Source organism: Lynx rufus, unplaced genomic scaffold (assembly GCF_022079265.1).
Source record: "Lynx rufus isolate CCGP_SWC_20201006 ecotype Redwood Valley unplaced genomic scaffold, mLynRuf1.p SCAF_7, whole genome shotgun sequence".
In the NCBI taxonomy this organism is placed as follows: Eukaryota; Metazoa; Chordata; class Mammalia; order Carnivora; family Felidae; genus Lynx; species Lynx rufus.
In genome coordinates, this window is record NW_025814889.1 from 15,608,809 (window position 1) to 15,635,561 (window position 26,753).

At 40.7% G+C, this 26,753-nt stretch overlaps 1 protein-coding gene across 1 annotated transcript in view; it reads right to left on the minus strand.

Annotated features, from left to right (window-relative positions):
- Positions 1 to 26,753, minus strand: part of CUBN (cubilin) — a 276,887-nt gene that overhangs the window by 69,672 nt on the left and 180,462 nt on the right. Inside the window, exons 41-51 of the mRNA XM_047065967.1 lie at positions 23,752 to 23,898; positions 21,384 to 21,574; positions 21,043 to 21,226; positions 17,108 to 17,282; positions 15,747 to 15,925; positions 13,843 to 14,052; positions 13,062 to 13,202; positions 12,365 to 12,546; positions 5,402 to 5,573; positions 4,092 to 4,298; positions 1,429 to 1,578 (exon numbers count right to left, since the gene is read on the minus strand). Of these exons, the coding sequence (XP_046921923.1) occupies positions 1,429 to 1,578; positions 4,092 to 4,298; positions 5,402 to 5,573; positions 12,365 to 12,546; positions 13,062 to 13,202; positions 13,843 to 14,052; positions 15,747 to 15,925; positions 17,108 to 17,282; positions 21,043 to 21,226; positions 21,384 to 21,574; positions 23,752 to 23,898 (1,938 nt within the window). The remainder of the gene's footprint in view (positions 1 to 1,428; positions 1,579 to 4,091; positions 4,299 to 5,401; positions 5,574 to 12,364; positions 12,547 to 13,061; positions 13,203 to 13,842; positions 14,053 to 15,746; positions 15,926 to 17,107; positions 17,283 to 21,042; positions 21,227 to 21,383; positions 21,575 to 23,751; positions 23,899 to 26,753) is intronic.

Here is a 26,753-nt window from a genome sequence, read left to right on the forward strand (position 1 = left end):
GAAAAGTCAACTGGCAAGTGGTTGACCAATTTTACTCCCTCTTCCAATCAACTGTTTGATTATAACACAAAGAGGTGTTAGATAAAACTATAACCAAAACGTATTTTGACTAATAGGTAAACTTAATAGAAAGAAAGGGGATTTCCAAAATCTATAAAAAAATTAAGTGTAGGGGTGCCTGGGTGGCTCAGTTGGTTAAGCGTCCGACTTCGGCTCAGGTCATGATCTCATGGTCCGTGAGTTTGAGTCCCGCGTCGGGCTCTGTGCTGACGGCTCAGAGCCTGGAGCCTGCTTCGGATTCTGTGTCTCCCTCTCTCTCTGCCCATCCCCCACCCTTGCTCTGTCTCTCTCTGCCTCAGAAATGAATACCTCTCAAATTCTGAGAGGTAATCCTCTACTGAAAGTTCATCAGTTTCAAAGGATGTAGAACGAAGATGTGGGCCCCAGAGATATGGGTCTGAGGTTTTGAACACCTGCACAAGAAGAACATACGGCCTTGGACCCTCACAAAAGGAAGGGTTGGAGTTGAGACTTTTACATAATGTTGAGGGTCTAAAAGAACGGCCATGTTCATAGAAAGGGACTCTAGAAAAACTCTGATGGCCCAGAGAAGCAGCAAAGAACAGTGCTGTCTGTCTTGGGTTGAATTTTCAGATATAAGCAGAATGTCACAGATGCAAATCCAGTACAAAAACATTAGCAAATAATATCTAGTAATATGTGCAAAACACATGTCACACCAACTAGGGTTTATCCTGGAAATTAAAAGATGGTTTAATGAGAAGAAAGTCTTTTAATATACAATTTGCCATATTAATATATTAAAGGAGGAAAACAGAATCATCTCAAAAGATGCAGAAAAATCAGTTGGTAAAATCTTATACCCATTCATAATTAAAAAAAAAAGTACACTAACAATTGAAGGGATTTCTTTAACCTGATAAGAAGTATTTACTGAAAACCTAAGAGAAATCAATAAATTTAACAATAAAAGGTCATAGGCATTCACATTAAGGTCAGAAACAAGACGCTATCACCCCTTCTGTTCAACATTGTGATGGTGGCATAGCCAGTGAAATAAGACGAGAAAAAACATTAAGTTTTGGGGTTGAAAGAAACAAATACTATCATTTGCAGAAGACAGGATTGTTGACACAGAAAAAACACAGATAACCTACAGACAAAATACCAACGCTAGTAAGAGTGTAGTGAAATCTCTGGGCTAAAGATCCACGTGTAAAAAATTTTAAATTCCTGGATATCGGCAACAAACAATTAGAAGACGTAATTTGGAACATCTCATTGACATTAGTAACAAAACTAATAGCAACCTAGAAATGAATCTAACAAAATAGATGTAAGATCTTTGTGGGAAAAATTCTTAACTATTCTATTGCCAGAGTTTGAGAGCTTAATCACAAGTCTTACCTGTAAAAGAATACTCCGCATGAAATCCAACATATTCTACACGTTCATTGGTGACGAAGTGTATCCACACCTGAGGATAAGGTACGACCAGTGGCACTGTAGGTTTTGAAGGCCCACAAAGTCTCCACATCAGAGGCCCATCAGCATCCCCTGAGCAAAATAATACGCCAATTGCCATAATTTATGTAGCTTTTGAGAAAGACATTCCATGAATTCAGTAGGAACAAATAATAAAAAACATTTCAAGGTATTTATTGACACACATCGAAATTCTGATGTAGTAGCTGCCATTTCACAAAGTTCCTTTCTATGTTTGTCAACTGCAAAAGAAAGAGTCCCTCCAACAGGGTAAAAACAAATAACAACAACAACAAGAACAAAAAACAAAGGAAAAAAACCCCATGCTTTTTTAGTATGGGCATCTTTCTCTACTGTAGGTGCCATTTTGTTCCAATTTGTGTTTTCATAACTATTTTAGCATACCTAAACAGAGATACAATTAATTAAAAAGAAAACAAAACCTTTTGGATGTGCCTTTTTTTAGGAAGTAAAAAATATAACACCAACAGTGATAAAATATATCATCAAGATAAAAGTGATAATTAGCTAAAATTTTAATGATTTCTTCACTGCATTTAATCAACTAAAATGAATAGAATATTCAGTACTCAGGCTAAGAGTTGAGAGAGCTGAGTATTTTTACAGAGATTATTTTTCATGGTAATTTGATTAACCTTTTTTTTTTTAAAAAAAATTTTTTTTTTCAACGTTTATTTATTTTTGGGACAGAGAGAGACAGAGCATGAACGGGGGAGGGGCAGAGAGAGAGGGAGACACAGAATCGGAAACAGGCTCCAGGCTCTGAGCCATCAGCCCAGAGCCTGACGCGGGGCTCGAACTCACGGACGGCGAGATCGTGACCTGGCTGAAGTCGGACGCTTAACCGACTGCGCCACCCAGGCGCCCCTGATTAACCTTTTTTAAAACACCTACAGAGCTCACATTTAATCTTCTCTTTATCCTGTCAGATCAATATTATTGATCGCATAAGTCAACAAAATATAGTATTTTAACTGTCTCTAAAATGAGGGACTATAAGAAATTTAATATACAGCTACTCTGCTTAATTCAATAAGCCAGTGGTTTTGAGCCAGGTGGCAGTGGTGTGGGTTTGTCAGAATCACATGGAGAACATTCTCAAACTACAATTTCCATTTTCCTCGTAAGTCTCCTCTAGATTCATCTACCTAGAAGGGTCCAGATGATTCTCCTGCTGAGTCCCTTGGTCTGTGACCACAGACTTTATCAAGTTCTCCCTGAAAATTCTGTCCAACATGGTCTCAAAGTCAGCATTGATTTCAGTAGCCACCGTAGAACATTGCCACCACCTAATTGTACTAGTTTCTGCTGCTTTCAACCTCCTTTAAAAATTTTTTTTTGCAATGACATGGAACTCAGTGAACCTTAAATAGCATAGACGATCTACCATGTTACTTTATTTCTCTTTTTCAAGCCACAGAAAGGGTGTCAATGTAACAATGGGGGCAATTTGATGGATAACCCACTCCTCAACTGCAAGAAAGAACTAAAATGGATTCATCTTCTATGAATGCAGATTTTTAAAAATTCTGGAGACTTATGGTTTACCAAGTAAACCTCAATCCATTTCCATCATGAAAACAAAGACAAACTTGACTCCTCTGGGGATAATTCCCCAAATAACTTCCATGTGCTTCTCCATCTGGTACACTGCAAAACTTCTTTTGATTTCTAAGTAGAATTCCTGTAAATTTAGGATATCACTGATACAGTTCTGACCATGCCAAGTCCCAGTCTCTGAGGAAAGAAGTCTTGAGTACTAAAAGATTATTGAAGGGACCACCTGAACTCATGAAGAGAGAACAGACAGAGGCACCTGGGTGGCTCAGTCGGTTAAGCATCTGACTCTCGATTTCCTCTCAGGTAGTGATCTCACAGTTCCCTTAGTTGGAGCCTTGCATTGGGCTCTGTGCTGACAGTGCGGAGCCTGCTTGGGATTCTCTCTCTCTCTCCCTCTTTCTCTGCCCGCCCCACCTCCACTTGGCCTTTGGCTCTCTCTCTCTCTCTCTCTCTCTCTCTCTCTCTGAAAATAGGTACATAAACATTAAAAAGAGACAGAGAGAGAATACACACAAACCGAGTCTCTCCTGGGTAAGTCTCACATCAATTGAAACACTGGTCTAGTTGTAAACACTGACCCATCTCACTCACTGTTAATAGAGCATGTTACCTCAGCTGGGTGTCCACAGAATTACAGCTTTTTTCTGACCAACAATCTTCTGGATTCTATGTACATATATTGTAGGCACTTGAGTCCCTTCATTGTTGGTGGTCCCCAGGTATAAGAAGAATACCGTGGATAAATGGGAGAACAGTTGGGGCGCCTGGGTGGCTCAGTCAATTGAGCATCCCACTCTTGATTTCAGCTCAGGTCATGATCCCAGGGTCACGATCCCAGGATCGTGGGATCGAGCCTGAAGATGGGCTCTGCACTGAGCATGGAGCCCGCTGAAGATTCTTTCTCTCTCCTTCTGCCCCACTCCCCTGATGCGCTTTCTCTCTCTCTCTCTAATAAAAAATATAAAAAAATAAACTGGGAGAACATGCTCTTTGATTGAACTCACCCACTCGTAGCTCAAGGACATCAAACTGACAGTCTTGGTGACTTTCCAGGTAAAAATCTTCAAAATGAATGTAAATGGATGAATTTCCCTGATTTGGATTGCTGAGAGTCCATTCACAATTTAAGTTTCTTGAGTAATTACTGACTCCGTCATAGCCAGGGGAAGTGAAGTTTCCTTTGGCGGAATTTGTAAGGGACCCACCACATACTAAGAAAACAAGGGGCAACAGAGAAAGTAGCAGTGAGGTCCAGGCCATAACAGAAGATGCAAATAATACAATAACAACGAAAATAACAAGAAGATTTTTATTGCTTTGTTTTTGTAGATGACGTTAAGATTGTGGGTGAAGGGCTGGCTCATGCATGAAGAAGTTTCTGTGAGTTTCTGTGAGTGTCTATGGAAGTTTGTGTGAATTTCTATGGAAGACGTTTCTGAGAGTTTGGAAATATGTGTAAAACTAAACAGCTTCTTTATTTTCCTGTAGGGTAGATTAGGTGGGTTTGTGGGTTTGGCTGGGCATCTGTTTCTCCTAATTTAAGCCTATTGTTCATTAATATTTAATTTGGAGAAATATCTAACTACAGTGGTGGTCTCAGTGGCTTCTCATTAGCAATTCTCCACTTGAGCCTTGTTATTTCATCAAACAAATAACATCATGGGAGTGCCAATGAATTCGCTCCTTTTCATATGGGAATGAATGTTCCTATCAATGAAACAAAGATTTTTTTAAACATTCAGTTCCAACTCTTTCTACTATTTAAAACTCTTAGGTAATAGCACCAATCCAGAAAGTAGGCGAATATTTAGACTGGAAAGGCCGTATCTTGCATAAATTTTCAATACTCTGTATCCAATGTGAACCCTCATTCATTTACACTGGAAATATATATACAGATGGCTGGCTAAGAAACCATAAAATCTGTCTATCTTCAATTAGTCACTTTCTGGGAGTCAGTTACCTTTTTAGAGATAGAAGGTCACTTTCAGCAGAAAATAATTGACCAAGGACTGTGAAATAGGCAACCAGTATTTCGTGGCGACATTATACGGGATTGAGCTAGAAGCTCTCCTAACAGCATTGTTTTTTAATTCACAATGGCAGCTTTCTTTCTGAAAGTATAACTTTTTTTTTTTTCCTGCCTGGCATGGGTTTTCTACCTGGTTATATGTGTTTCCTGCCGTAGAAGCTCTTAGGTGTAATTTTGATCTCGAAAGGGAAAATAGACGGCTCGGTGGCTATTGGTGGTAGCTGTGCGAACATCCGCGGTGCCCGTGATTGAAACAGGTGTATTTATAACGTCTTCTCTTACCTGCATCTTCACTGGATGTGTAGGAAGCACTGAAACCTCCATATGGCCTGGATCCATCAGTGAAAAACACGACTCTCATTTTGTGTCCTGAAGATTTGATCTCCTCGCTTACATTCACACTGCTACACAGTTTCCCTAGCTGGGGTGAGTTACTCCTAATGCCATTGAATATCTGTTGGAAAAATCATTTAACCTTTAGTCACACAGTCCACCTTACTGAATATTTCCTGGGAGATTATATTCACAGCCCAGATACACTTCCTTCTAAGGAAACTCTGGGCTAAAATGAATTACTTCACAGTCCGGGCTCCTAGCCCGGTGCCACAAGCCACTTTGCTGCCCGGAGCACATTCTGTGGCCTCAGGGTCATTTCACTAAAATGAGAGTATTACAGTAAAGCCCTCCTGCCATGTGCTGACAAATGAGAAACTGCTGTACTCTTTGCAACTGGAAACCAAGCTCTAAATGTAAATTAGACAGGCCAACGCTCTTACATCTTAGTTCACAGAGTTCACTGATGGACCATTTTTCTTAACAATGTATCAGGACCTTTCGTATTTGGAATGAAGGCTTAAATGTTAGTCTCTGATGATTTGAAGCCTATAATAACTCAAATATTTTAAAATGCCTTGAAAAGTAACTTTAAAAAATCAATATAATAGTTCTTTCCTAAGTACTTATGGATCCAAAGCCTCACTTTTCTTATTAATTTGAATTTTAAAAAATGGTTTCAAGTAGTGCTGACTCCAAAATATTAAACAATAATTCTAGTTATGCCCATACTTATAATAACTGGGAAGTATTATCCCATTTCTGTGCAAGACCAAGGGAGTTTTAGCCTGCCTGGTTTTCACGGTTCAGGAAAGATCCAGAAGTAACTAAGCAATAATTGACTAATTGAGTAGTTGATATTCCTGTTTTTAACAAGGATTTGAATCATTCACAATTAAGAATAATGATTCAGAGGATGGCACTGACAGAAACGAAGGAGGAGGATGCACTCCATAACAGACGGTGTGAGCTTTTTTATTTACTATCATTGATTATGAAATTGAGCTCTGTGGGCTTCTGGTTTAAAGTGTCTTTTGACTCAAAGGACCAGACACAGCATTTCCTATTGCTAACTGAGCACCAGGCTCTGCTAATAGCCTACTTGTATTACTTGATCCAATTAGCACAATGCCCTCTCAGACATAAAATATCATCCCTGTTTTCCAGATTAAGATAGTAGAATTCAGAAAGGGTTATGCAATTTGCCGAAGTTCAAACAACTAGTGATCATGAAACTGGATTGAAATCGTCCCTCTGATTGCAAACCATGAAGTCATGTAGAAGGCAACAGAAGATGACAAAATTTCAGTAGTACTGAAAACAGGAATGGGCAACATTTTGCCAGAATCAGATTATCAGCAACTACAGACTAATGGAACACGTTGGAAACCACGACCAGTGGCGGTTATCCTTGCGCCAATGTCTGCCTGAACTTAGAATCACAATGACTGATAATGTTCAGGCATCCATTTATAACATGAGCTCCTGCTTTTAAAGGCCACCAAAGTGCTGTTTCCACTTTCCTCCTCCACTCACATATGTACGCAGAAACTGCAACTCCCAGAAAACAATGGCGCAGAAGTAGGCATTTGAGATTCAGGACAAGCTCTAACATTTGCTATAAGCAGGAATAAAATCAGGCACATATCTCATTGTAGTGCATTTCTTCTTTATTTCTCTCTCTTCCTGTCTCTTTCTTTCTCCATCTCTCTCTTTCTCTTTCTCCTTCTTTCTTTTCTTCTCGCTTCACCCCCACCTTTTTCCAGAAGTTCTCAAAGTAAATAAGGTATGGGCAAAGGGCAAGCCACATCCCCTTATTTACAGCAGAGTGAAGAGGAAACAAAACATACAGTGAACCTATAGAAATAGATTTTGAAGAAAAATAATGGGGACATGATATTAAAGATTCATAAAAGAAATTAATTCTGAGAGTTATTGTTGGAGTTTTAACCTCCCCAGGAAAAAAAAAAGACCTGTAGACAGGACATTTGTAGTTTCCCCTCATTGATTGGTCAAGTCCCTCCCCTCCCTACCCAATGAGGACCATAAATTGACAATCCCATGCACACAGAGATTCCAAGCAGCATTTTAGTACTTCATTCTTGAATATCAATAAGCAACCAAGCGCCACCACACATTTAAGGAAACATCTAATGTAAAAGGCAGAGACCACTCAATATACATAAATAGTTAACAGGAACTTGAAAGAAATGGACCCTTCCAAAAGGAAGCAACATAAAACTTTAAAATTATGATTTACGGGGCGCCTGGGTGGCGCAGTCGGTTAAGCGTCCGACTTCAGCCAGGTCACGATCTCGCGGTCCGTGAGTTCGAGCCCCGCATCGGGCTCTGGGCTGATGGCTCAGAGCCTGGAGCCTGTTTCCGATTCTGTGTCTCCCTCTCTCTCTGCCCCTCCCCCGTTCATGCTCTGTCTCTCTCTGTCCCAAAAATAAATAAACGTTGAAAAAAAATTAAAAAAAAAAAAAAAGAAGCAAAGGGTGCTTTTATAAAAAAAAAATAAAATAAAATAAAATAAAATTATGATTTACATGTTTATATCCATAGGTGAATGTATCAAATACGTATGGTATTTTAATGGAGAGAGTATATTCAAAGATCAATGGTAAAATAAGGATAATTCCAGGTACACCCCTTCTCAAAAAGCTTAACATCCATGCCTACGTCCTTATGGAAATATAAGAACATATGCCTCACCAAATTAGGAAATGAGCCAAGACAGGGAAATGCACAAATCATGGAGTCTGGGGCCAGCCCAGGAGAGGAATAAAGGGGCTTGCAAAGTTGCTGGTGAAGGGCATGTCTGGTTTGACAGCTGGCATCAGGCATGTAGCTGATGGAGAAAGGTTCCATCACGGAGAATATCCATGGAGAAAGGATTTTGCTAAGGAAAACGAATGAACTGGTGGGTGTGCTTTACTATACAAGGTGGGGACGTACACCAGGAGCGAGAGCGTGTGGGAGAATCAGTGATATGTGCATCAACACTAAATGTTAGAAAGGACACAATTATTGTTATTACTCAGAAAAAAACAAGAAAATGCTACCATAGTATATTACTTAGCTGGGCTGGGAATGGCATCTATATAATCATAATCTTGTAAACACTGAAGAGAAATTTAAGCAAAATCTGTGACATATGTATTTTGGGAGCAAGTTGGCAGAGGCTATGAATTGTGCGTAGCCCTGTGAGCATTTGGGCTAAGGGGGTTGGATTGTGAAGAGAGCTCAACCCTCATCTTCCAGAGTTGCATGTGGATAGATAATGTCTCAGACTGAAAAGCAAACAAGGAGCAGAATAGGAATATTATTTTGAAATAATGACATATGCACCCAAGAAAAAACTAAAAGAGTTGGAAGTAGACACCTTTGGCATATATGATTCAGAGATGGGAAAATGACATGTAAGATGTGATTCAGAATTTGTGGTTGTTGCTGCAAATTTTATTTTCTTATTCAAGTTCTGAAACTATGACTCTTCATATTATCTTTCCTGCACAGCATGTGAAGATTCTGCTGGTAAGCATCCTAATAACCATTATATTCAATATTTCAACTATGGAAACAATTTCAAAGGGAAATAAGCTGTTGTGTACATCAAAATTTGAGCAATGGATTGGTTGCTAATTGGTTGAAATTCAAGTATTTTTAATATTTTTTATTTTCTGAACTCTCCAAATTTTGTTCAATAGGCATCCATTATATTTATAATCAGAAAAATAAATGAAAATTAGCATGCAAATGAATTATGCCACATTATTACAACTACATGATATATTCATTGACAAGAAAATACATCAAAATATGATATACTGGGAGTGGTTAATTTTTTTTTTTTCTACTTGAACCTTGCCTCTATATGTTCAGTTGTTAATAGGGAGCAAATGTTCCTTTAAAATAAGCAAGCTTACAGGCATCTGGGTGGCTCAGTCGGTTAAGCATCCAATTCAGCTCAGGTCATGATCTCATGGTTCACGAGGTTGAGCCCTGCATCGGGTTCTGTGCTGACAGCTCAGAATCTGGAGCCTGCTTTGGATTCTGTGTCTCCCTTTCTCTCTGCCCCTCCTCCCACTCTCTCACTCTCTCTCTTTCTGTGTCTCTCCCTCAAAACTAAAATTTAAAAAAACATTAAAAAAATAAAATAAGCAAGCTTAGTCCAAAATTCCCTGGCTTTCAGATAGAAGAAAACACCTGGGGCCCCATAATTTTTAATATCTGATAAAACAGATCATTTCAATCTTTCAGGTGTTAGAAGGGATACAGGAGTACTGATGCATAGGGGCACTTGTACCCCAATGTTTATAGCAGCACTCTCAACAATAGCCGAATTATGGAAAGAGCCTAAATGTCCATCAACTGATGAATGGATAAAGAAACTGTGGTTTATATACACAATGGAGTACTACGTGGCAATGAGAAAGAATGAAATATGGCCCTTTGTAGCAACGTGGATGGAACTGGAGAGTGTGATGCTAAGTGAAATAAGCCATACAGAGAAAGACAGATACCATATGGTTTCACTCTTAAGTGGATCCTGAGAAACTTAACAGAAACCCATGGGGGAGGAAAGGAAAAAAAAAAAGAGGTTAGAGTGGGAGAGAGCCAAAGCATAAAAGACTCTTAAAAACTGAGAACAAACTGAGGCCTGATGGGGGGTGGGAGGGAGGGGAGCGTGAGTGATGGGTATTGAGGAAGGCACCTGTTGGGATGAGCACTGGGTGTTGTATGGAAACCAATTTGACAATAAATTTCATACATTTAAAAAAAAATAAATAAAGGATTATAGCTAAACTATAAAAAAAAAATCCTCCAGGTGTTAGAACCTGGAAGCAAAATTTGAAGCTTGAATATGATCATTTTAGGGCAATACAAAGTATTATAGTAACGTACAAAGATGCTTTGTATTTCTGAATCTACTACCCAACAGGAGACAACTAAATTGAAAACAAAAGTGACTTGTCTTTAAAAAAGGACAATGAGGGGCGCCTGGGTGGCGCAGTCGGTTAAGCGTCCGACTTCAGCCAGGTCACGATCTCGCGGTCCGGGAGTTCGAGCCCCGCGTCGGGCTCTGGGCTGACGGCTCGGAGCCTGGAGCCTGTTTCCGATTCTGTGTCTCCCTCTCTCTCTGCCCCTCCCCCGTTCATGCTCTGTCTCTCTCTGTCCCAAAAAAATAAATAAACATTGAAAAAATAAAATAAAAAAGGACAATGATAGGGGTGCCTGGGTGACTCAGTCAGTTAAGCATCTGACTTTGGCTCAGGTAATGATCTCACAGCTCATGGGTTCCAGCCCTGCATCGGGCTCTCTGCTGTCAGCACAGAGCCTGCTTTGGATCCTCTGTTCCTTGCTCTCTCCACCCCTCCCCATCTTGTGCTCTCTCTTCTGTCTCTCTCAAAATAAATAACTAAACTTAAAAAAAAGGGGGGGGGGGACAATGATAGTGCTTCTACTATTCATTCATTCAATAATTACTGTTTCTATTCTGTGCCAGGCACTGGGGACTCCATGGGAATGAAACACAGGGCACATCCTGACGGAGCTTACATTCTGGCGGGGAGAGCAGACAATAAACAGACAAACAAATACATGTGTGGGGAATGTCAGTTGGTGTGAAGTGCTGTGAAGGCAAAAACGCAGGGAGCAGGATGGGCCAGGGTGGAATCGATTTAATGTAGGGTCGCAGGGAGCAGGTCGTTTGAAGAGCAGCGAAGAAGAGAGACCGTGAACAGACAGCCGTCGGGGAGATGCAGGCCAGAGGCCGTAGCACAGGTGCAGTGGGTTGTGGAACATTCTAGCACCCAAAAGGAAGCCAGCGGGACTGGATCCTAGTGAGCAGGACGGGAGTTTGAGAGGAGATGCAGATTCTATAGGGCCAGCTGGGCCAGTGTAACGATCTGGGATCCTCCTCTGGTGAGAGGAGAGGCCAGTAGAGGATTTTCAAGGAGAGCGGCATGATGTGCTTTACCTTTAAACCTGTCCCACCAGCTGCTGTGCTGAAAGTGCAGGGAGACGAGGGCGGGACTAGGGAGACCGGCCGGAAGTTATTAAATTACATCTAAGTGAGCCGTGATGGCTGTAGTAGGGGATATGGTGAGAAGGGGTTAGATTCTGGATCTCCTTAAAGACACAGGCAGTGGGGTTGATTACGCATGTAATACAAGGTGTGAGAGAAAGTTCTCCAAAACAGACATCAATGTTTTTGACCTGAGCATCCCCAAGTTTGAAACTGTTATTTGCTGAGATAACAAGGACTGAGGAAAGGTCGAGTTGGGTGGGGAAATATATTAATATTAATGTATAATTAATCCTGTATGTGTGTATATGTTTATATGCGTATCTGTCATTTAACAATCTTCATTCCCACTCATGGGTCTCCTTTGTTTTCCTTTGCTAAGGGAAGCTAAGAATGCTGACAGCATATCCCCAAGCATTTGACCTTGGCAGCACTGACCTTGGCAGGCAGCCGTGGTCTTCCAAAGGAGTCACTCAGTACCTCAGGCAGAAAACAGTAACCTTGCAGGACCACTCAATCACTCAGAACTTTTGGCGGTGGCCCGTTCTGTGACTCTGGTCCCAGTCAGCTATGTGCTACCCACAGGTTCAGCTTTTCTCCATTTACCCGTTTTGCCATGTGTAATGATCATTTGCTCTTAAAATTTATCCTGCCTATGACCCTGATGTATTTTGTGACAACAAAGAGCCTCCTAAAACAGGTCTTACAAATATCATGGCAGTTTACTGCATTTTTGTTCTGTCTAAAATACTGAGAATGTGTCTGAGGTACAGTTGCACAGATGGGAATATTCCCGACCTACTTTTCTGACTACGATTGATAGGCCATTAAGCTCCTTCAACGATGGAATGTGATATCCCTGACTGCAAGGAGACACTCACTGTCACATGCTCACTGTTGCAGGATGGATGAACTTCCAGCCTCAGGTTGTTAAACGTCAGGGTGACCCGCCTTCCTTCCTGCACTGTGATCCTCCACTCACAGAGCCAGCCGTGAGGATTTGGGTTCGGGAAGTTGGGAGAAGTGAATGTTCCGGTAGGGCCCTGTAGGTCTCCACCACACTCTGAAGGGGAAGAAACCCAAGAAATCATATTCTAATCCGATCAAAATGACCCCTTCCACAGGGAGTGTTCTCTAAAATATTTTCTTTAGTATTCCACGGGATACTAAAATTACGGCTTTTATTTTTCACTATGTGTATGTGATGACTTAACAGAGAACGTTGGTATTCACTTCCTATCTCTAATATTGAACATTTAATTCATGTTTCCATGGATGACAGTTCACTGGTAGTATTCTATCATCATGGCCCAAGAAGCATGAGAGACCAATGGCTGTAGTAATCTCAAGAGTCAGAAGATTCAGAAGACTTTTGTAATTATCCAGTTTTTTTCAGATAAAATCTGTGTTTTACCAAAGTATTTCAGAAAGGCCAATTCTGACAACTGTGGGGCTAATGGACTGGCTTTCTTAGGATGAGTATATGTGTGTGTGTGTGTGTGTGTGTGTGTGTGTATATATATAGTATTACTAATATTATTATATTATCTACTATACTTAACAAATCAGTGAACTTACCTTCCATGCTAGATTCAAACCGTAGTCTAAATCCCGAAGCAGTCAGAGAGCCATCTGTGACAAACCTGACCAAAGCGATATTGCTAGAAGTGTCTATGCTGTCGGGAATGGTGTTTCCACAGTATCTGCCCAATAAATTTCCTGTGAGAGTCAAATAATTAAGTATATACACATTCAGGTGATTGATTTCATTTAACCTCTACTTGAGGTGTTCTACAAGTACAAAGAAAATGATAAAAGACAAGGCTCTGCCCACGAAGAAATGGTGACCTCTGTTGAGAGGAGGACAAACAGAAATAAAACAAACATATTCAAGTATGTGGAGACGTGTAACAAAACTGCAACCAGTTAGGGCAAGGAGGTCTCAGCGCAACGAGGGAGCTCATTTGGTTAAGGAGATGGTTCCAGTCAACAGAGTGACAACTGTCCAACTCACGTGATTTCTAGGATACACACCCTCTCCTCTCCTTACCCAAGAGGATGCCCCTCAAATAACTGCATATGGCCCTGGAAAGTCACAACAGAAAGAGGATGTCTTCACAATACAGTGTTCTCTCAACGTGACCTATAAAGATAAGCTATATAAGGACACCTGGGGCTCCGGACACCCACTGTTTATGAGGGGGAACCCAGGGAGGGAAAAGTTGGCAGAGGTCCGAGCTGACTGCCCTTCTATGCAAAGAATAGATGTAGTTTGGCCTTTCTTGAGGCAACTTCAGAGGTTGAATGAGTACCTGTGAAAATAAACACCCCCAAAAGACAGCAGACGTATTTCACTGACCAGAGGTATGGTTTTCCCAGATCTCCACAAAGTCTTTCTCACAGCCAGAGGAATTCTGAAGGTTAAAGTCTTCAAAATGGATGGTGAGGTAGTGTCCCGAGGGACCCTCCAGATGCCACTCACACAACAAATTGTCTCTATACGGCAGTGTTGGATATCCGCTGCTTTCGATGACACCACTTTGCCCTGTCACTCTTCCCCCACACGGGGCTGCAAAAAAAGAACAATATTCTGTTACAGCGTTGTTGTTGTTGTTGTTGTCGTTGTTGTTGTTGTTGTTGTTTTCTTCAACGTTTATTTATTTTTGGGACAGAGAGAGACAGAGCATGAACGGGGGAGGGGCAGAGAGAGAGGGAGACACAGAATCGGAAACAGGCTCCAGGCTCTGAGCCATCAGCCCAGAGCCCGACGCGGGGCTCGAACTCCCGGACCGCGAGATCGTGACCTGGCCGAAGTCGGACGCTCAACCGACTGCGCCACCCAGGCGCCCCTGTTGTTGTTGTTGTTTTTAATTTAACCAGTGCATTTATAAACTTTCAGATGCCAATTGAATATAAGTTAATGCTTTAAAAATTCTGAAAATGTTTAAGTTAGTGTTTCCCTTATGATTTGAAATCTACTATTGATGTAAAAAGAAATGATACCACAGGTCCAGTCAAATAATGAGAAATGGAAAAGTGAATGGCATATTCTGTAACATCTCATTAATCCTCATGGGACACGATGTAAGAGCTATTAGCTGCAAGAAAGTTTCATTTCAAGGACCCACTGATGGATTGATAGGGCCTGCCTATGACTCTGTGTCTGTGATTCTGAAGACTGAGTGCATGCTCCACTAGAAAGGGTGCTGTGATTGATTAGTGATGCCTACCCTTTAATTATCAAGTAAGTGTTTCACTGGAGTAACTGCTATCTCAGGGCCTGGAAAATTCCTAGTCAATTCTTTCTTATCAGCTGGATGTGACAGTTACATTGAATTATACACAATTTGCCTCAGGCTATAAAACGACCTATGGTGTAGGTTCAATAAGGCTTACAATAAGGCTTTCCAACTTTTGACTCTATTAAATATGTTTGGTTAGTGTTCAGACCCACCAGGTACTAAATTCTATGTAATTGCGACCCTATTACATTACATCTTCAGTAAGCATGTGTATTGCTCATTTTTTAAGTAAGGAAATCAAAACACTGAGGAGACATATTTGTTTTTGTTTAGTGACTGATTTGGCACTAGAGACTTAGGGGGAAAACATTTTCCATTAGTGATGACTTCAAAGTTACTGTTCTAAATATAGTTATTTGAATATATATGAATAGTAAAGTGTTCTACTAGTTAAAGTAATACGATAGAGATGTCATGACAAAAGGAAAAAAAGCAAAAATTTGATTTAACTGAATATGCTTTCACAAACAAGTTAGGAAAAAATACAAAATATTCAAGTCTACTAAAAAGAGTGTCTTAAAATGGAAAGCAAGGTAAAACTTTAAACTGATAAATGACTTTGTGGTTTCAAACATTTATATTTCTTACTTATTTCTATTAAAATTAGGCAAATACAAAATCTCTAAATTTTTTAAATTTTTAATGAGTTTTTATTCTTTTTAATTTTTTTAATGTTTATTTTTGAGAGAGAGAGAGAGAGAGAGAGAGAGAGCGTGGGGGGGGGGGATGGGTAGCAGAGAGAGAGGGAGACACAGAATCCAAAGCAGGCTCCAGGCTCTGAGCTGTCAGCACAGAGCCTGATGCGGGGCTTGAATTTACAAACCGTGAGATCATGACCTGAGCTGAAGTCAGATGCTTAACTGACTAAGCCACCCAGGTGCCCCTAATTTTTAATGAGTTTTTAATATTTTATTATAATTAGTCTCATAACTTTCTTACCATGTATAAAAAATGTTTTTACCTATAGCATACTTGATCTTGAACCCCACATGTGTGGGGCTGTTGTCAGATCGGAATCTCAAATACATCACCTCTCCTGAGGACAACTGGCTGTTGGGCAAAGATGTTCCGCAAACCTTGGAAAGTACCCGTGCATTTGAGTCAGCCCCATCACGCAACTCAAGGTAATTGGATGTGCAGCTACGGTGGAAAGAAAACTCCATTTAATATGTAAAGTCAATAGCTTTGACATATTTCAAAAATAAAGACTTCACCAACTTTCTCCAAGAGCATTATTAAATCATCATTTCTGCAGCAGAAGACACGATGACAGTTATTTTAAATCATATGTCACTTCAGAATACTGCACACTATTTTTCTAATTGTAATACATTCTTTTGTTAGTAGCTCAAAAAGATGGGTTTTACATGTACGACACCAAAGAATATTTTCTTATCTTCCTCCATATTCTGTGCTTGTTTTACAAATATAAAAGTCATTCTCAAATTAACCCCCAGGAATTTCAAAAAAAACAAGTACTTTGTTTCACATGATGATGAGACACATGTCACATGACAAGGAAGAACTCTCTCTCTTGACAGCCCTGCCACCCGGGGTTAATGGAGAGTCATAGCCGGAATCTTCCGTGTCCATAACAGTGAGTATTTACCCAATATTTCTTAAGAAAGTCAGCCAATTAATGCTCACTGACTAGGACAGTGGCATTGTGTCAGGTGCCCATAAATGGTAAGCAAAAGCTCTCATACCTAAGTTTTCTTTCATACATATATTCTTGCAAATGTATATACACGTTTGTTACATGAACAGAAAAATTCAGGTTTTGTCAGCCAGGATAGTTATTCTCTTTGTGTTCAACACAGTAAGACTTACTCCCCAGTTTGTAATCCCGTAAGCATTCTCATTAAAGAAAGACTGGGAAATTGGATTGTCCTTGCATTAGTCCTTTTTCCGACACTGGTGACCTCTAGTGTCACGTAACACAAATGTCCATTTGTTGAACAGGCATTTTATTATTTATGACATTGAGTATGAGGCTGGGAAAATAAATATTCATCTACCAGAGACACTATATTTTTCCTGTGGGAGGAAGAATGGATAACATCAATCTCAAACAGCCATCGTCAGTGTCTCCTGGAGGATGTGCATGGTGTCAGGAGGAACAATATCTGTGTACACAATCCACTCAGCTAATGACAGAGTGGCTGGCGGGCAATGTTTTCAGGCTCGAGGTGTAACGCATGTCCCTTTTCCATCCCTAGATGTTCTAGGCCGAGAAAAGAAGAGAAATTATTCTCGAACACGACGGCTGAAGAAAACTAACTCTGAGTAGGAGAAAAATGAAATAGAGTTGACTTGACATACCTGGGTGTTTCTTCAATATGGAATTGATCTTCAAACTGCAGCCTTATGAGCTTTCCAGGGGGAGCCGCTATGAGCCACGTGCAATCAGCGTGCTGGGGGTAATTGTCAGGGTGGTTGGGGGAGGTCACATATCCAGCAGAATCCGCATCGTGGATGTAGATATTGCCCCCACAGGCTGTTGAGAAACACAATGAAATCAACCTACAGTCTGGAGAAAGAGGATGCAATGCCACTAGCTTCTTCTTCTTTTGTTTTTCTCTTTTTGCACTGTCTTGTGTCTTTTTTTTTTTTAATTGAAGTATAGTGGACACTCACTGTCACATTAGTTTCAGGTGTATGGCAGTGATCTGACAAGTCTACATGATTTCATTTGTATGTGGAATCTAAAAGACACAAACAAATAAACCAAAAGCAGAAACAGGCCCATGAACACAGAGAACAAACCAGGGGTTGCCGAAGGGGAGGGAGTGGGAGGATGGGCAAAATGGATGGAGGGGAGTGGGAGGTACTGACTTCCAGTTATGGCATGAGTAAGTCATGGGGATAAAAGGTACAGCATAGGAAATGCAGTCAATGGTAACAGAAGAACATTGCATGGAGCAGATGGTAGCTACAACCTGTGCTGAACACAGCATAACCTCTAGACTTGCCACTATCATTCTTAAAAGTCTCTTTGGGGTGCCTGGGTGGTTCACTTGGCAAAGTGTCTGACTCTTGACTTTGGCTCAGGTCACGATCCCACAGTGCGTAAGATGGAGTCCCGCATCGGGCTCTGCGCTGACAGCACGGAGCCTGCTTGGGATTCTCTCTCTCCCTCTCTCTGTGCCCCTTCCTTGCTCTCTCTTGCTCTCTCAAAATCAATTAAAAAACAAACAAAAACACAAACAAAAATAAAGTCTCTTTATCTGTATTTCCAATCTCAACGTCCCTTCCTCAAGAATTATCCTCATTTCCTTTTTTAAGCAAATAGACTCTGAATTTGCTATTGAGGGAGCTACCCAGTGTGTCACTTTTTAATTTGCTCAACTGTGAATTCTTGCAGAGAATTTCTCTCTTCCTTTTTTTAAAAAAAAATTTTTTTTAATGTTTATTTTTGAGAGACAGAGATAGAGTGGGAGCAGCGGAGGGGCAGAGAGAGAAGGAGACGAGACACAGAATCCGAAGCCGGCTCCAGGCTCCGAGCTGTCAGCACAGAGCCCGATGCGGGGCTCGAACTCAAGAACCGTGAGGTCATGACCTTAGCTGAAGTCGGACGCTTAACCAACTGAGCCACCCAGGAGCCCCAAGAATTTCTCCCTTCCTTAAGGCCAATAAAATGATGATGGTGCATAGAACATGCAGTAGAACATCATCGAAGCACTAAAACACATTCACCACTTAGATAAGCACGTGAACGCACTAGCACTTAGGACTTCCCACTGACCGTGCAGTTGAATAGAAAGAAGAAGAGCTGTGACCTCCACGTTTAAAAGACTAAGCAGATTATATATATATAATATTGCACAGCCCTGTGGGCATTCGCTCATTATATTTCTGCAGGATTTAGATGCATTTGAAAAGCAAGGGACGAGTGGCATGAGAGAATCTGTTAGCCACTTTCTGTAAGAAGATAAATGAGTTTTTAACACTTCTTTTCTAAAAAACCCAGGTATTATGTAAAAATACTTTCCTTTTATCAATAAGCATTTTTGGGTAATCTCAGCAAACAATCCAGACCAGAGTGAATTGGGTACTTACAATGCCAATGAAATGAGCCTACTAAGTTAGCCTCAGATCCCTGATCTGCTAAACGCTATCGGTATTTATTTATTTCTGCTCCCATTCAGTCACTTACGGTCCTATCCTGAATTTTGCCATTCCCTAGAATGTGTTTAGTCTCTGAAACCCTAAATGGCAGATTCCTCTGACTGCCTTCAATACCCTTGCCCTTGGCCCCTCCCTTAGACTCACCTTGCAAAAAAAAGAAACCAATTTCATGACTGTATGCAACTCAAACCGTTTGTGGAAATCAATGCCAACAAATGTGTGCTCTCCACGCTCGACACGGCCAAGTAACCCTGCTGTCTCACAGAGATATAAAAACCATGTGAGACTTGACTCTGCCCTAAACCTGTATTCTCCCCTCTTTCTTTAGCCTCAGCATGCCAACTCGTGTTCTCCTTTAGAGTGCAATGGGAGAAATCAGATGGGAACGCCTTCATTTTTTACCATCCTAAATGAATTCATCTGCATCGCTGCCTCCTTTATCTTTCTCTGCACACTGTCTTCCTATAGCTCGGGGTCAGTCTCGCACTCCACTGTGTCCCCAGGGATCATGCTATGTGGAAGCCTTCCCCTTACCCTGTGCTCACACTCTCTCTCCCTCCTTCTCCCCTCCCGCACCCCTCTCTCCTTGTTCCTTTCTTCTTTCCACTCACCGTGGGCTCAGGTCACTTAAAGTCACTTTCTCTGACCTCACTGCCCTCTTTCCTCCTTCCCCCTTGGTGCCCCTTGTTGCCTCACCGTTGTGTACCCAAGGATCTTTTTGATCTTTGTTTTATATCCACAGCATTTAACCTGGTTGACCACATCTCTCTACATTTCCGTCCCCCAGCTGCTTGGACACGGAGCTCTCCTCCTCCTTTTATACCTCACACCATTCCTCCTTCCGTCCTTGGGTGTCTCTTTCCGGGTGTTTCCCAGAAACTGGAAGTTTGTGTCTCTTAATCCCCGTCACCTATTTCACCCATCCCCCTGCCCCCTCCCCTGTGGCAACCACCACTTTGTTCTCTGTATTTAAGAGTCTGTTTGTTTGTTTGCTTGTTTTTTAGATTCCCCATATAAGTGAAATCAAATGGCATTTGTCTTTCTATGACTGGCTTATTTCACTTAGCATAATAATCTCTAGGTTTATACATATTGTCACAAATGGCAAGATTTCACTCTGTTTTCATGGCTGAATAATACTTCATTGTGTGTGTGTGTGTATACATATAGTTGTGTGTATATGTGTATATATATGTGTGTACATACACACAACCCACATCTTCTTTATCCACTCCTCTAGCAATAGACACTAGATTTTGAAATCAAAAGAACTGCAAGTCTAATACTGAGGGCAGAAAGATGGGGGGAAGATCATGGCCATACAATTCTTAGATGAAAGAGGGCCCACAAAGGAATAAAAGACTCATAACACCGGCAAATAAACCCTTAGTGAACCTGAATTATCACTAAATTTTGAAATCTGTATTATCCAATTTTGAGAAGCAAAGATTTACTCTCCACTAACATTACTCTTTCTTTTGAAACTATGCTTATTTACTTATTTATCCAATTAAACATTATATAAAAATAAATGCCATAAAACTAAGTCATTACAGTAGAATTAAATATAATTATAATCAAGTGTAATTAAGTAAAGGTAATTAAGTTAAAGTCCACCGCCATAATGTATAATTAAATGGGTAATAACAGAATCCCAGGAATACATGTTCATTTTAAAAGAAAGCATACAAATTATCATAAAACAATGTAATCATCATTCTTACAATGTTTCTATAACTGAACGTAACTTATAATTAGACATTTTATAATAGCAAGGACTAAGGAATTTCAGAGTATCCTTAACATCAGTTTAATTTATACTCGTGGAGAATTTACTTTGCTCATTCTCTTGATAAGAAGGCTTAGAAAAATCTAAGCCTCATTTTACTTATCTGTAGAATGGGAATGATGTCTTCCTTAAAAAAGTAGTCATGATGAGATAGTGAATGTATCAAACATATAGTAAGTAGTATTTAGAATAGGTAGAGTAGGTGGCTATTCTCATTAAGTTATTGATCCTAGTTTAGAAAAGAAAGGCTTGCATATTTTTTTCCTTGAATTTATTTAAACAAGGAAAACCAAGAAACCGCAGGAAAAATACAGGCTTTAGTCTCAGTCAAAATGCTTACCTAAACTCTTTGCCTCATATTTGATTTTAAATCCTTGCCCTCCATTACTGCCATCAGAAATAAACTGAACAAACATTCGATTATCTGAGGTGAACAGAGTGGATGAAGGGCGACTGCCACAAAAACGACCATTTCCTCCATGGCTTCCCAAGGGTGGAGAATAGATATCAGGTCCATTTTTTAGCTAGGAACACAAAACAAAATTGCATAAATCCCTTCATCCAGAGAGAGCTGAAAGCACACAAGTCCTATCAACTTATGTCCCAGGAGAGAAGATTCATTTGTTTTTTGCAAGAAGTCTGCAAAAATAGTAATGCGAAAAGGTGAGAAGCACGACTCACCGCCAAGTAATCGCCCTGGCTGCACGAAGAATCTCCATTTGGAATCTGGAAGGGCTGTTCAAAATGGACAGCAATGGTCAGACCACTCTGAACCAGGACATGCCACGAGCAGTTGAGGTTGGGACCGTAGGTCTCTGGATACTGAGGTGATGTGATGATCCCCCTGTCTGCATGCAAATATCCACCACAACCTTTCCAAGAAAACAAAGGTATTTTATTTAAGTAACATTTGCAATAAGATTTTTATGTTGCCCTATTTTTCCTGAAGATTTTTAAAGCATAGGCAATAGAAACGTGGTTTGAATCTAATTGGGACCAAAGTATAAGAAGCAATCAGGCCAGCAGGCATTTGTTGAGCACACATGACAGGGTACTCATTTTGTGGTTGTTGCTAAGATCAGGATCTAGAAATAAGTAATAGAGGCAAATGATTCACTTTATGAAGCTTACTTTATAGGTGAGTAAGCCATACAACAAATGCATACATAATATGTGGACGGGGATAATTCTACAAAGAAAGGTGAGGGGGAGGGAGAAGGGTACAGCATTGTCTGGGGACGTTAGAGAAGGTCGTGTCGTCACAGAATCACCTCAAGAGAGACCCGGAGAAACGAGGCATCAAGCCAGATGGCGTTGCGAGAGAAGAACATTCTGGTTAAGGAAACGCTTGGTATAAGGCTGGATGTGTCAGTGGTACATCATGCAAGTCAGAATGAATGAGACACGGGGACAGATCCCAAAGGAAGCAGGGCTGGATCAGGCGGGGAAGTGAAAGGACTTACTCTGAGGAACAGAGGAAGATATTGAGGGGTTTGGAGCGTCAGCGTGGCATGACGTGACTTAGATTTTTAAAAGCGTCACTCTGTCTGTAATACCTAGACTGTAAGAGGGGGCAGAGAGAAGCTGAGCAGAGTGTCCGGTCGGAGGTGATTGCCTGGGTCCAAGGAGCGATGACAGAGCCTGGACTAAGACAGTACGGTGGCTGGGGTCTAGATATATTGGGAAACTAGAATCACAGTGATTTGTTGATGGTTAGGACGTAGGGTGTGAGAGAAAGAGAAGGATCGAGAATGACATCAAGATTTTTGGCTTATGCAACTAGAAGGATGCCCTTTCCGTCTATTAAGATTGGAAAGAGTGTGGAATGAGCAGGTTTGGAGGGTGGGAGAGGGTGGGAAGCAAGAGTTCGAGTCCCACGTGTTGAATCGGAAATACTTCTAGATACGCAGCTGTCCAAGATGTAGGTGTGCGCACACACATGTACACATATGTACATATATACATGCACACATACATCTGTCATACCTAAGTACATGAGAGAGAGGCTGGGAGCAGAAGGAGAGAGTGGAGGGTGGGAGCAGGGATTAATTTGCCAGTTGTCAGGGACTAAACAGCTCAGCGAGGGAGTGCAGCGAGATTACACAACTACTTAATCACAGGTGGAAATTTATCTCAGGTCTGTCTGATTTCAAAGCCCGTTCTTTTAAGCAGCCATGTGACCTGCCTCCCTTGAGTGTGAAGAAGATAATTCATCTTCCATTGCTCCCTACTCTATAAAAGACATATATAATAGTGCAGGAAATATTAGATAAATGTTTAATGTCTATATCGAGAGTCGACTTTAAAATTATACCTCTTTGGTTAAAAACATCAGAGTCTTTCAATGTTCCATTTTCCATGAACTGCTTCTTTAATTTTAACCCAGTTTGAGTTTACTGGATTTATTACTGGACTTCCCATTTTATCAAGTTTTGAAAGTCTCGGTCATACTGCACATGATGGCCTCCCACATATCGTGCACATTCTCTGACTCACCCAACTCATATTTTAAGAGAAACATAGTCTTCCTGCCAACCCTCAGATAAGGGATTTAAACCAAAAGATTTCTGAAGACACCTTTTATATTACTTCCGGTATTTCTTAGATTGAAGAGGACTCTGGCTTATTGTTCCTTTGATGGGTGGTGGGTAAGGGCTGTCTAGTTCTGTTCTAGCTGAAGCCCTCAGATAGGCTGAAAAATGTTTTTAAAGATGTCACCCTTTGTGCCTACCATGGATGCACCTCCTTTTGGGGGGAAGATGCCATGCCCAGGGACCTGAAGGTAACGAATCCTTCTGTGCAATCCTGGCCACAGTTTTTTGGACCAGGACTCAGTACCTGGCATAAGGATAGCCAGCCAGAAGCTGCTCAGAGACCCGTGTGCTCTCACTTACAATCTCTGTCCTGGCATAGAAAAATAAGCAGAGTATATTAGAGAGAGAGAGACAGAGACAGAGACAGAGAAAGACAGACAGAGACAGAGGGAGAGGGAGAGAGATGATGAGGTGAGATGATATGACATGACATAAAAAATAATGGAACTTAGTACCCTTATGAAAGGATGCATTAAAGCCCGGTCTGGTGACACTGAAGTCAGAGGTGAACCGGATGAACATGTACTCTCCAGTGGACCGGATGGGTCCAGGGATCTCTCTGCCACAGAGAACCGCTAGCTGCTGGGCCTGGTTATTGTCTCCTATGCCAAAGAAAGGAAATGTCAAGCGTGAAAATATAACGCCTTCAGAATCTCCTCCACCATCATTTGCAACCCAGACAAAGTGGCTCATATGTTTTTTACAGAACATCGCCATTCCTGAGAGATAATGAGATTCTCAAGTACAAGGACGCTCCAGGGGTTACATCATTCTGGCTCCAGCTCATGATCGAACTGCCTACCTTTCTCTTTACCCTTTATGTTAAAGTCTCCCTTGACAGTTCCCACCGTCTTTCTAAAAACGGGGCAACCGTTCCTCCTGGCACTAAAACTCAAAATCGGAGCACATGAGAGTCAGGAATGACGGAGGACCAGTGCTGATGTGTGTTAGAGACCCTGCTAAATTACTCTGATCACTGAAGGTCCAGTATCTGAAAGAGAAGAAAGATTGGCTCTTCGGCAGCAGATCCTGTACTATTGCGGCAAGGTCATTTGCCAAGAAGTGTGCAACTTTTATATGAACCTCAGCTCCAGAGAGTTTTTTGGTTGTGGCTGTGTTTTTTGTGGGTTTTTAAAACTTCATTTGTTTTATATCATTTATTCATGTTGCTATTAAACGAACACACGTATGTCCACCTGTGGAGGATGAGAAACGTTTCAGCCAGGGTGCCCTCCAAGGAGAGAGGCAAAGGACCACTGGGTCACTTCATGGCTCTTTTCCTTTTTACGACTCTTGAACATAAGCAACATGGAACAAAGCCGCAACCAAAGCCAGAATGGAGCAAAGGAGATGATAAAATATTTGGATACTTTGGCTGGGATTTTTTTTCCCCCTAAGGCAAATAATTAATAAACTTCAAGCTGATAAAAACCAAAAAATAGAGTACGAGACATGAGGAAATTTTCCCCTGTAAAACAACAATCAGCAAAATTAATCCTTCCGCCATTGATCGTCACCTAAAACGCACTAGTATTAACTACTCTAGAAAACAAGGTAGTGTGTGGGATTACAAATGCAATGGTATAGCCATAAATAGGAGAGGCTTGAAAGGTATTCTTTGGAGGGTTTGTGGCCTCTGAAAATTTTTGGTACTTTATAATTCAAAAGTTTCTCTCTTTAACTCCTTTTGCACGTGTTATTTTGCTACACATTTTGCCCTAAATTGTTTTGGTGGACTTACTCTCTAATTACCAATGTCACAAAATTTGGAAGTTCATTGTATGTTGTTATTTATTTCATAGGTGCATATTTTCTCTCTCAGTGAGACTGGATAGGATCTACTGATTTGTATTTCTTTTCTAAACTTCACCTCAGACCATGTGATGAAACAGTGCTTATCTCTAAATAATTACTTAGCGATCACCTAACTGATGAGTTGGTAGATAACCCAACAACCGTAAGATGGTTTGTTTCTCCCCACAGTATCCATAATAAATATGGAGGTATGTCTAGAGCCTTCCATGACTTCACCATATGGATGGTAGCAGGGATGAATTTGATCTCTAAGGGGAGGGGAAAATCAAAGGTAAACAGCCAGGGCTAGAAGGCAGTCTGGTGATTCTCTTTCTTTCTAGTCCAGACTCCTCATTTTAGAGACGTGGACGCTGGGGCCCAAGATTACCAGTAGCTGACATTTATCGAGCAATTATTATTATCACTTTGAGTGCTTTACATATAATATCAGACTTTATCATCACAATAATGCTATTAAGTAGGTATTTTTATTATCCCCATTTTGTAAATTGGAAACAGGCTTAGGGAGGATATATAATTTGCCTGAAGGCATAGAGCATAGAAGTCAACAAGGATTTAAAACCCTGGCTAATTAACTCCAGATGCTCAAACTATACTATTATATGATTTCCCTAAGATCACAAAGTACCTTTTATATCTATAAATAGATAAAAGGATTACTGATTTTTGACTTTTTTTTCTTTTTTTTTTTTTTTGCCTTTTCCCCCCTTTTCACTGTTTTTTTTAAAAATTTTTTCTAGGTCCAATGTAGTTTCATGGAACCTCAATTTTGGGGAATCTTGGTATGTAAAATTTGTTGTTACATAGTCTGGAAAAAATTGATTCAGTCTTGAACCATCACCAGCCTGTAAAATGAATAAACAGGTGGGAGAGTGACTCAGGTCTCCCAGGAAGGCTGCAGGGCCCTCTCTGGGGTGGCCCAAGAATGTTCATAGCCAGCCTTGGACCAAGGGACAAAGGCCCAAGGCCTGTGATGACTGGCCAATTGCACAAGTGGCCTGTAAGTATCATTGATTGTGGTTAATGGCTTTAGATATTTCCTTCAGGATGGTATATACCCCTGCTATTCAGAAGAAAAAACCTGGCTGAACGAAGAACAAATAATTGAAATGGGACTTGAAATTTTATTCTAAATGTAGACAAACACTGAGCCAATGAACAAAATACCCACCAACCGCCACATAGTAGGCACTCAATAACCACGTCTTGAATGAATCAATAAACAAATGAGGAAATAATGAACCTATTCAGCACCAACTCATGTTGTAAATAAAAATCTCTTTGGATAGGTTGCACACCAATTTAAAATATTATCATTGTTTTGGCATAGAAGTCAATCTGAAGAGCTCTCCAAGTTCTATGCCTCAGCAAGAACATTCTATAAAGTGGATATGATGAAACCTATTTTAGAAATATCTCTAATAAAGTAAATTGAAATCTAAATTAAGCAATTCCGAATGCTGCATCTACAAAATGCCAGGGCTTTTGCTAGGGAATTTTGTGTTTATTATGTTCCCTAATACAACAACCTCACGAAGGAGACATCAGTCTCTCTTTCACAGACGATAAAGCAGACCTGGAGCCATTTAGCAGTATAGCAAAAACCACCTCAATAGAAAGTGATTTTTCAAAGAGTAGCCAC